At 43.0% G+C, this 12171-nt stretch overlaps 1 protein-coding gene across 8 annotated transcripts in view; it reads right to left on the reverse strand.

Annotated features, from left to right (window-relative positions):
- The window catches only part of HMGA1 (high mobility group AT-hook 1), a 66637-nt gene that overhangs the window by 17553 nt on the left and 36913 nt on the right, over positions 1 to 12171 (reverse strand). For 5 of the 8 annotated variants that reach the window (XM_053245562.1, XM_053245561.1, XM_053245563.1 and 2 more), the window contains one exon: positions 3619 to 3727. In XM_053245562.1, the coding sequence (XP_053101537.1) occupies positions 3619 to 3720 (102 nt within the window). In that variant the 5' untranslated portion in view covers positions 3721 to 3727. The remainder of the gene's footprint in view (positions 1 to 3618; positions 3728 to 12171) is intronic. The other 3 variants (XM_053245564.1, XM_053245559.1, XM_053245556.1) reach the window with 1 other exon arrangement.

Raw genomic sequence — 12171 nt, forward strand, 5'->3', positions numbered from 1 at the left:
GGCATCTCTAGACAGGGCTGAGACAGACTCCTGCCTGTAACCTTGGAGAAGCTCTGCCAGTCTGGGTAGACAATTCTGAGCAAGATGGACCAGTGGTCTGACTCGGTATATGGCAGCTTCCTATGTACTTTGGAAGATTACTCCACTACCCAGCACAACCCAGACACGTGGTACGTGGGCATTTTTCACACAACAGGCTTTACTGCCTCTCCAAAAAACCCAATGCAAGAAGTGGATTTTTTTTACCCTGGATCAGGCTACACTCTAATGCGCAATGAAAAACCCAAATAGTGTGTGATGTGCTCCCTAATAGCTTGTAGGGACTTTGGGGTAAATCTAGCCAATATGTGAACACACACCCTCCATTCCCTAGGAGATGCGAGCTAGTGAAAAATGCCTAGGACATTAATTAAAATAATGTGAATTATATATATTCTGTCAAGTCAAGTGTCACACAGCTTCCATTTCTAATTCCCTGCCACATTCCGTTTATAGCTGCAGCTAATAGACAACCAGTAATCCAACACCAGCAGCTTCACCCCCATCCCCTCCAGAGCGCCTGCCTCTTTCCAGCAGCCCTGGCAGGTGGAAAAGGAGGAAGGTGGCAGCTGCAGCTTTAGACCAGCTAGAAGAAATGCCAGGAGGCACCAGATTCCGACTGCTCCTTTGGGCCCCTGAATGACTCCAGGCACAGAGCTGGGAAGTTACAGTAGGCTGTGACAACATTTTCTTTGGATTGAGGAGCCAGTCCAAAAATTTAGGAGCCAGACAACAGGCACTTGACAAAACTACCAGACTTAGTGTTGATGTTAAGAAGGGGGCAAGTAAATGGGCTTCTCTTCATCCCCCTTTACAAGTAGCACATGTAGAACAGAAACAGCACTGCCTGGGACAAATGAAGATTTCATTACACATCTTTGCCTCTGAATAACCTAGTCCAGTTGCCAGGGCTCCCTGGCACCTGTGCTTTGTCAAGCCCTGAATTAGGGTCCAAGCCTTGGCTGAAATATATCACAAAAGATTTCTTTTCGACTTTCTCTATATTTTAAACCCTTCAATACAGCAGCCGCAGATGAGGATTTAGAAAACAATCTAGTACTAAGAACACTGCCAAAGCCAAACCTTGCCTCCCTGGCAAGTAATAGTGTGTGTGGGGGTGGGGGTGTGTGGAGTACACATTCCTAGAAGTTGGCCCTGTGCAGATCTCAGCCACAGACACTCAAGGGAGTGACATGTCACACATACCAAGGCTATTCACATGACTGGGTGGGCAGGCTGTGCCAAACTTATCTTCCCTACAGATGATCCTGTCTCATCGGTGGGATGCGCGAATCATGCTCCCACATGATCCGAGCTGCTTGGCGCAGCACGGATCTCTGGAAGCTGGGACAATGCATCTCAGCCTCCAGATATCCCATAATACACTGTGAGATGAGCATGGTGCATTGGGGGAATCCCCCGCTGTCAGGTGCTCTAGGAGCCTGATTCTGTGTGTGCACGGACTGCATGCAGTCTGAGCACCCACATGACCCTGTACCTGGGGTAAAGGGTGCGCTTATGCCCTTTAACCCAGGTAAAAACCCAGGTACAAAACCTGGCCTTGCAGTGGGGTGGGGTGAGCACTGGGCTCGGGCTCAATCCCAGCACTGCACACAAGCAGTCCTACCTACATAGGGCTTCCCTAACCTGAGCTGGGCTGCTCATGTGCATAGCCTTATTGTGGCAGAAGACATCTGATGGCAGCCCAGTTCTAGCAGAAGCCACACATTTGGCAATCAACTGAAAGACAGCTCTTTGAACATGCAACAGCTGGGTCAGTGCATTACCCAGCCATATTCTCCCATCCTCATGATGAACCCTGGGTGGTTGCCACACACAGCAATGGTCTTGGGAGGAGGGGTGCTTGTGCAGAGGCATTTCCTACAGCTTGAAAAGCAAAAGGAAGAGCAGCCTTGCTTACCACCAAGAGGAGCCAAAGTTTTTAAAGGGACACTTTGCCCCCATTGAGAAAGTACTGAAACCCATCCAGCATGCAATGCCCCCCAGAAAGTCATATAAAGGGAAAGTCATGAGGAACAGATGAGGCAGCAGTGATCAAAGCATCACTGCTGCCTCTTCTGAGAAGACCCAGAAGTTTGATACAGGGCAACTCCTTCAGTAGTCAAAATTAGGGAGAGAACTACCATCTTTTATGAACTGCAGAGATAGTAACTCCAGAGCAGCACTAACTGTCTGAGGCCAGGACAGAGATCTTGGAGTTGTGGTGGACAGCTCATGGAAAGTGTTGATAACAGTGTGCAGCAGCTGTGAAAGAGGCAAATTCCATGCTTGGGATCATTAGGAAGGGGATTGGGTGGGCAGGAGAAGCGCTAATGTTATAATGCCCTTATTCAAATCTATGGTGTAGCCACATTTGGAGTACTGAGTACAGTTCTGGTCGCTATATCTTAAGAAGGATATTGTAGAACTAAAAAAGGCGCAGAAGAGGGCAACCAAGATGATCAGGGACCTGGAGCACTTTCCTTATGAGACAAGCCTAGAGCATCTGGGGCTTTTTAGTTTGCAAAAGAGGTGACTATGGGGAAACATAGTAGAGGTTTATAAAATTATACATGGAGCAGAGAAATTTTTCTACCTTTCCCACAACACTAGAATTAAGGGCCATCCCATGAAACGGATGACTAGGAAATTTAGGACCAACAAAAGGAAGTATTTTTTCACACAGCACATACTTGACCTATGGAATTCTCTGCCATGGGATGTGGTGATGGTTACTAGTTTGGATGGCATTAAAAAAGGCTTAGACAAATCCACTGACAGGTCTATCAGTGGTTACTAGTCTGATGGCTATAGGCCACCTCCAGCCTCAGAGGCAATATGACTCTAAATCACCTCTTGCCTGTGGGCATCTGGGGGACTACTGTGTGAAACAGGATGCTGGACTAGATAGGCCTTGGGCCTGATCCAGAAGGGCTGTTCTTATGTTCTAGAACCAAGAACAAGTAGGCCAAGTATTCTTGCATGGATTGGAGGTCTTCAGCGTACATCAGGGCAGATAACGTTCCAATGCTTACATAGTACCAGAGATTCAGAACTTTACTGGACATAAATCAGATACCATAATTTGTTGCCAATAATATCAGGCTAAACTACCCTTCTCTTCAAAGGACTTGCTTTTGTGAACTACAGCACTCTGTACAGACAATGGCTGACAGACCATGCAGCCTCCCATGAGTGTTCAACATAATGTGGGCACTGCTGCATCTTCCTAATGGCTGTTGTGAAAGCACACACTTGCATAAATGCTGAAATTGTGTGAAGGAGTTGCACAGCCGTTGGAAATAATGGCTGTGTGACTGTGCAACTCTCTCACACAATTTAAGCATTTATGCAAGTGTGTGTTTTCACAACAGTCATTAGAAAGATATAGCAGCTCCTGTGTTGCGCTAAATGCACACAAGAGGCTGTGTGGTACATCAGCAAATAATTTTGCCTTGTACCATAGTATGCTCTTTCCTATTCCCCATGTCACAACTGGTTCTGCAACAGCCAATGAGAATTCACAGTACAACATGAAAAAGTTTCTCTCAGTCACATGAGCAAAAGTGGTCTACAAACCTGAGGTTTCTTCCTGGGTCGTCCTCGTCCTCTCTTCTCAGACACGTCCTTGTCCTGTTTGGCAGCCAGGGGTTGGCTTGATTCTGAACTGGATTCACTCATCTTCCTTCTTTTAAATGACAGAAAGAAGAACAAAATGAAGTTACAGTATGCTTCTGTCTCACGATGCAGATTGGGGAAATGCTCTCAGGGGCCAATCTATTCTCCAGTTAACAGTCTGGAGACTATAAGTGAATTTTGCTGCATTGCTACACAAAGTGATCATCAAGTTCGTTGATTTAACAGGACTTCAGTCATGAACTTTAGGTATTCTGGCACAGCAGAAACATCACATACAAAAGTCAAAGAGATGCAACGTGAACATGTAGACTACCTCTTACAAGTGAAACTGCATGCAAACTTTTGACCACACTGTTCAACATTTGGATCAGGTTTATGGGTCGCCTGTTGACCATCCCTTCTGCAGGCATCTGATGGAGAGGAGCTCTACAGTGGACCTACAAAACCTAAGGTCTGTGGGCAGACTGTGGCCTCCTGGGAGAATTCCAAACATCTGTTGTTCAAGGCCTGTGGCATGTGCTTGTGGGAAAACCTGTGGCTCATAAAGGCTATCATCGGTGAGGGTTAATACCTGCATTTTCAGACACTTTCACATGAAAAAACATGTTTTCAGCATGGTGGTTTTAATGTAGGTAAAGATTAAGGTAGAAGTATTACATAGTGCTGTTCAGACAATGGTTTTCCCTGTGACACTCTATGGATGCGAAAGCTGGACTCTGAAGAAGCAAGACAGAAAAAGCATTGACACTTTTGAACTTTGGTGCTGGAGATCACTTTTGAGGATACCATGGACAGCCAGGAAAACAAATGGATCATAGAACAAATCAATCCAGAATTTTCACTCAAGGCACAAATGACCAGGCTCAAACTATCATATTTCAGACACATTATGTGAAAACCCAGCTCCCTCGAGAAGTCCATAATACTGGGGAACGTTGAGGAAAGAGGAGGACATCCAGCAGCAAGGTGGATGGACTCGATTATGACAGCAATGAATGCACCATTGAAAGACCTTAAAGGCCAAGTTGAAGACAGATCATCCTGGAGAGGATCTATCTATGTGGTCACTAAGAGTTGACACCGACTTGACGACACTTAATTAATCAATTATATAGTGCACAAGTCCTTGAAGGACTTCATCGTCTAAAGAAATAATGTAGAGTTCTCTGGCAAGAGCCAGCTCCAAGAAGAAGCAGCCAGTACTGAGCCTTTCAACCAGACTCTGCAAAATTGCTCTCATGACTTGGAGAGGCTTACCTGAGCAAGGAATTGCCCTAAACCAGAGGTCAATTTTGTATACCTATGCCCTTTAGATCATGCTTATCAACATGTCATTCTGTTCATCTCCAGTTGCTGCCCGAGATAATCAGAAGAGGATGAGAAGAGATTGACTGGTGCACTGTTTCCCCTTCAAAGTCTACTGCATATTCTTAATCCAATAAAACTTTGTGGCCAACACACAGATTTTTGTCCTGTCATACTACTACTACTACGGATATTTATATACCACTGTTCAACAAAATTCTCAAAGCGGTTTACATAAAAAAATAAGGAGAACCATCATCCTTAGTAGTCCTTCGAAAAAGCCTCTAACTGAAAAGCTATGCCACTCTACTGTATTTTCAATAGTGAACATTTGTAGTGCTAACAGCAGCATCTGAAGAGAAGCAATAGATGAGAGACTTCTACATTGTTATTGGTTCACTGCAACCTTGCCCTGCCCCTGTCTGGCTGGTTGTACAGTCGTCCCTCTCGAACCGTGGGTTCCCCAATTGCCGATTTGAGTATCTGAGACTGGGAAACTGTCACCAGTCTTGCCAACTGTGACCTGCGTACCTGCAGTTTGGCAATTAAATTATTTGGGGGGGGTCATTTCCGGGGGTCAGGGGGCGATTCTTTGTTTTTACCTTGTTTTTCGGCCTGTCTGTGACCATGATTCCCCTAACCCCGTTTCTAATGCTTTCCTATTGCTCGTCTACCACAAATTCGCCAACTGCAAGGTTTCCCAGGAACAGAACCCTCGCGGTTGGCAAGGGACGACTGTATATGGTCTACCCCTTGCTGGCCCTCCCTTGTCCTACCTGTGGAAGATTTATCTAGTGTCTAAACTACTGGCACAGATGCAAAGATTTTTGAGGACAGCATCAAGCGCTTTTGCAGGGCCTGCTGAGATTTTCATGCGATACCCTCCATGGTTTGGGCCAATATACTACAGATATTTGCAAAACAAATATATTTAAAATAAATCTTGTAAGAAGTGTAGAATAGGAATAGTTTTACATTAGCAGAAGATTAACTTAGGTTAAGGAAGCCCTTGGAGATGTCACCTCAGTTATAGAGCCTGATCAAGCCTGCAACACTTCCTTAATACTGCTAGAAAATACATTTTATGCGACACCCAGTTGCATATCTTCCCCTCTCTGCTATTTATAGTGGCCAACATGATATCCAATGTCTCAGTGCTGCTGAGAATCATATTGGGGCAGCTGTGGAAACCAACCCCGAAGCTTTTGAGGATGAGTGGCTGTGAAAGCAGTGCTGCTGCATTTACTTCCCCAGCAAATAACTGAGGCAGCACTGCTTGTGCAGCCACTCATCCTCAATAGTGTTGGGTCTCCTTTGTGTGCCCACAGCAATCCCGATATGATGTGCAGCCTTGCTGAGATGCTACACATCATGTCAGCCAGTGACATCTAAGGAATCCTCAGAAGATTCAAGCCATCCTGTAACCCCTGCTAACTGGGCAAGAGGCACCTTTTACTGTGGTGATTCTCTTTATTTAGTAGGGGAAGTGTAACTGGCCCTATCCACCCCCAGCACAGTACTTCCAGTGACTGTTGCTGGTGTCTACCTTAGGTTTCTTTTTAGAATGTGAGCCCTTTGGGGACAGGGATCCATCTTATTTATTTGTTTGTTATTTCTCTGTGTAAACTGCCCTGAGCCATTTTTGGAAGGACAGTATAGAAATTGAAATAATAATAATAATAATAATAATAATAATAATAATAATACCCAGGTCCTTGGGAAGGACTCGATGTCTGGATAAAACAAACCAGTCAATAACACCTGTCTGACTGTGTAAAATAATAATAATCATCATCATCAAGATGGGGGCACCCTTCTCCTTAGTCTGGCTATGAACTTGACTCTTATAGGATGTAAAAGATAATCAGTATTAAATATACTCAATACACTGACAGAAACAAATACAAATACAGGAAAAAATATATTCACTTGAAATTGGTCTAGACTGCTTGCCCCCTTATTCGACATATCTGCCATTGACTAAGAGGGAAGAATTTTTCTACATTACATAGAATACATGTTTCATTGAACTACAAGGTCTAGGGTAGCATGCTTATTCATTAGAAAAGTTGCTGGTGTCACTTTCTCACACAGCCAAGCACAACAATTGTTTACTTCCAGTTAAAGGTGACATGCTTTACTCTGTTAAAACTGCACGAAAAATACCACTCTTTGATAGAAGTAATCAACTCACTCCAGTTTTATCTCTGTGGTCTGTCTAGACTGCAGTCTGTCACCCAATTAAAGAAATCTTGATCGATTCAAGCTAATATGATTATTACTTAAATTGTTAAATCCACATACAGAGATGCTTTTGAAGGGGGAAAAGCATACCTTACGTCGGCAGCATTTTGGAAAAGTCTTTCTGTGCCATGAAAGGTGGGGAATGCCTCTAACATGGCACATATTATCCCTCTTTGAAGAAGCCATTGCCTTACCATTTTTAACTTTAAAAAAATGTTTCTAGCCCAATTTACTAACCAGAACACCACTACCACCTTAGAAAAGTAATAATAAAAAATGACTCCCACCCTCCTGAGCCCCCCCACCGATTCTTTCAATTGAAAAGTGAAAGTTTCAGAAAACATAGGAAAAACCCTCTATGAAATTTTATCTTTTAGAATTACAAGTTAAGTACTTAGGGCAAAGTTTTGCAGCATTGTTTTAGCTACTCTTTATTCCCTCAAATATGCTGACAACGATGCAACGTATTGGAAAATTACAATTTTTGTATACATGTACAACTCCTATCTTCTCACTTCAGATTTCTCTGACTTCTGCAGGCTGTGAAAAACATGTCTAGATTTGGTAACATACACACCAGATCAAGGAACAAGCAAGCATGTGAAATCAAGGAGAAGCTTGTTTCAATCTGTGCAAGCTTTCAGTTCTCTGAAAACCATGGACATAAAAATAGAGATTCTGAATCGGAAGTTGCTGCTCTTTCAGAAACAGATACTAATTAAGAAACTTGAGACAGCAGTATTATTAGAGGCTGTATTTATTGTTCAAAATGGATATGTTGGTTTCTTGTAGCTAAATGTTATTCAGTTAGTAGGCCACTTAATGTATGTGATGATAGATTGCCAAGGAGTTCAGTATCAAAAAGTTTAACTAGAGATTGAGATTAGGATCTCACTTTGCAGGGTCTTGTAGCATTTTGTTTCTGGACAATGCTGAAATTTTCTAGTAGGTTTCTAACTCCAGATAAGAACTTCTTTTGTTTACTACGATATTTTCAGCTCTTCCCCCACCCTCAGTTTTTTTATTTTACAACTGGTAAGATGTTTTGATTCTTGCTTGCTGCTTCATCTCCAATACTGGCTGGGTATATCTGTAATTATTATTTGAATAAAACTAAGACATTCATACTTTTAATGTTTTCATATCAAACAGTACAATTCTATGTGCTAAACTATACATTTATTTATGTTCTTAAAGAGGTAAAGCAAGTTTAGATCCGATAAGAAACCACTATCTTATTTCAATGTTTCCCAGAAAACACATTCTCTCCTTCCCTCACATAGTTTCAGAATTCCTAAGAGTTTACTGAAGCACCTTTAGAAAATTGATCAATGGGATTTAAGATCAATTCATCCAACTGATTAAATTGACCAAATATTGCAGCCCGTGTTATTTTATCATGGCACTTCCAGTAACAATTCACAAACAAAAGAAACTGACATTCTGAAGTTCTGTTACTTAGAGATTTCATCTAGAATTTTACTAGAATTTGGAAGGATGCTTTTGCAAAGGGACCTCTCACCCTCTTCTAAAGGAGTTCACATCTAATTGCCTATATATTACTATTAGTGAAACATTGACAGCTGGATGTTAAGAGACTAGCAAGTACTCTGCAGCATTCCAGCTACACGTAAAGACATCCAGACCACATGTTGAGCCCATACAGATGGCCTACCTACCCAGAATCAGCTTCTCTCACTCTAGGTAGCTTGGTGATCTACATAATCCTACCTAGCAGAAAGGAAGATTTTACCACACAGCAGGTGCAGATGTGTGGCAAAATGATTGTAAGTGCTTGTTACTCTCTGCTTTGAAGAGCTAACAAAGTGCAAGTCAAGTTTTCATAGAGTTTTGGATATCATAGTAAGATGGTTGTTCCAAAAAGATTTAAACATAAGGAGCATAAACCAAGATGTATTTTAAGCCAAAATAAATTCAAGTAAGTATTTCTGAAAATGTAAAGTATCCTACAACAAAAAGAAGAACCCACAACCCCACTCACTGGACAAAGAGGTACGTTTAAAAGTAGTGGATAGAAATGTGTCACTATTCATGCCAGCATACAGTCTTTTTCAGTGACAATTTGCCGGTTTCTTCCTTGTGCCTTTTTAACGTTTTTGTTTGTTGTGGGACAGGGAAATTTTCCCATTTCTTTTACCATGTAAACCACTTTGTGAATTTTTTTTGTTGCAAAGTAGTATACAAATAGTATTTCCACAGTACATGCATTGTGCTAATATAACAGCACCTTGCCTTGAATGGAGCAGAAGCTTCTTTACACTCGTCAGACCCCCTCCTTGGGAGGGAAGGAGGATTTTTCCTGGGATTGCCTTTGTTAACAGCTTTGGGATGTATTTGTGGAATAAGAATGGTGCATGGGAGTTACCTCCCCCAGAATTACTGCTCCAATCAACAATATTTGTTTCAAAAAGTGTCTGCTTAGATATTTGTTTAAAAATAAAAGCCTCATGAGATCCTATCACAGATCTTTAATGCAGCTAGTCCTAAGCAGTCTTCCTACCACACATTCACTGCTTTCTCATCCTTTATGCTTGCTGTCTTGTCAGCAGTCAAGATCTAACAGGGAGCAGAAACAGGACCACAAAGAGACCAGCTACCTGCAGAGTGGTTGCCATGGTGAGCACTGGGAGCAGGAGGGGTGTCACTACAAAGCAACACAACAAAGTTTGGGATGCTAATGGAGGGGTACCATCTCACTTCCAGTTCTAGGAGGAAAATGTCACTGACCCTTTCTGGCACATGGCTGACCAAACAGTCTTGTGAGCCACAAGTTGTTTCTTTGTGTCACTGAGAACAGAAAGCCTCAACATTTACGCATGTTTTAGGCACTGAAGTGTTTACCTAGATGTAGGCCTGGACATACATTTCCTTCCTAGTGATAGGGAGGAAATGTATGTCCAGGCCTACATCTAGGTAAACACTTCAGTGCCTAAAACATGCGTAAATGTTGAGGTGGCAGTTTAGATGGGCAGTCTCCATTTTCCCAGTGGAAAAGCCTATAGGAGGTCTTTGCTGTTATGATAGCCATATCAGCTGAGGAGGTTAGAATTAGCAACCCACAATTCTCCTCACCATGACAAATGTTTTACCAAACTCTGGAAAGGGTAACAAAAAAGAGCTCCACATTTAAGGCAATCAGATGCATATTATCAAGCAAAAACAAGAACACACAACCCAAACACAGACACACAAGAGGACAACGTTGCATGTGGTTATTATAAGCCAGTTCATCATTAATGAAGTAGGGCAAGTGTTCTACCCAGCTTTGGGAGCTGTGCACATCCCCAATTTTTGGTTGTGTGCTAGTTAAGACCTAGTTGGGGGAAGGCATGATCATCTGAGAGACGGGGGCTGGACAGGATGGCATCTTACTCAGGTTTCATCTCACAGACGATCACTCCCCTCTTCTCCTATCAAGGTTTGCGTGAGCACATGGCCAACAATCGGGAGTGTGCACAGCTCTCAATGCTGGGAAGAACATTTGTCCTACCTCATTAACGTATTGTGTAAACTGGCTTTATATGGATAGATGTCAATTTAGAAATGAACTGCTCCAATTTTAATCCAACACAACTCACCCAGTGAAGGAAAGGGCACCACCCCACTTGTGCAAGTGTCTCTCACCATGACACACACTCTCCCAGGAAAACTGGCTTACAGACTCATCCACAAAGAAGAGCGGGAAGAAAGGGGTGCTCTGAGACGCGGCCACCCTACCTACCTTTCTCTTCAGCTTGGATTGGGGCAGGGGTGCGGATTGCCCACACCATTGTGTTGAATTTCAGAGGATGCAACAGCACTGCAGGGAAGACCTCTCAGCTCTCTCTTCAGTTCAGAGATGGATCTGGCTGTCCATGCAGTGCATAGAAGCAGCACTTGGAGCATCTCAACCACCCAGGATCAAAACAAGCCCCAGCTCCAAGTTGGGACGTGGAAAAGGGTGGGGAATGTTCCCACAGTTGTGCTGCACGTCCAAGGCTGCCTAAGTCCAGTACAACTGCAGAGACTCCACCAACCCCTCTCTTCAGTGCCAACCTTGGAGCTGACAGAAGGGAACAGCAGATTTTCCTTGAATTTGCAGAGGAACAAAAAGAGGGAAGATCAACAGCTCATTCTGATGTCTACTCAGAATTAAGTCCAACTGTGTTCAATGGGAATTGCTCCCAGGATTTTATCCAGTCATGGCTTTTAGCTTGCATCTCCTCTGGAATGGAGGGTACAAGTCCACATATCAGTTGGATTTACCCTGAAGTCACAGTGCGCTATCAGGGACCAATCGACGTGTGATTCTGGTTTCCCCCAAATTAGGGCTGCATATTCTAGCTTAGCCTGATTTATATCAGAGGTTTAAAAATCCACTATTTTGCATTGGTTTTTTGGGACAACATCGAGTTTGCAGTAAAGCCTCCCAGTAAACTCATGGTAAACCCTGCTGTGTGTAAAAGTCCCAGGTAAGTATGCACAAGATGATGGTCAAAGCAATCCAATTGAGGCTTACCTGGGAATAAGTCCCACTGAACATAGTGGAGTTCTTCCTACTCAGATGTTACATACAATTAAGCTGAAGGGAGAGGCAGAGTGTGGAGACCACACATTTTGACTCTGCTGCCAAAGCAAGCCAAAATTTGTGAACTCCTGATTAGGACTAGGGAGAGTTGGGGCTGTGTGGGCCAGAAAGAGTTTTCAGTGGCAGCTGAGCAAGGTGGCTAGCCTTGACCAAAATCCAGTAAGAAGGAGTAAAGACATTTAACTATTTCTAGAGAAGAGGTACAGTATTACTCTTTTGTCTACTTTCTGAAGGAAAGAAGGTTTACGAAATCACCATGTATCTGTGTGTCCCTCTAACAACATTTGCATTTATTGTGGATATAAACCAAATTGATGGGGGTATTTTGTTTCAAGATGGCAGTTGCTCAAATACAG

Source organism: Hemicordylus capensis, chromosome 4 (assembly GCF_027244095.1).
Source record: "Hemicordylus capensis ecotype Gifberg chromosome 4, rHemCap1.1.pri, whole genome shotgun sequence".
Taxonomy (NCBI): domain Eukaryota; kingdom Metazoa; phylum Chordata; class Lepidosauria; order Squamata; family Cordylidae; genus Hemicordylus; species Hemicordylus capensis.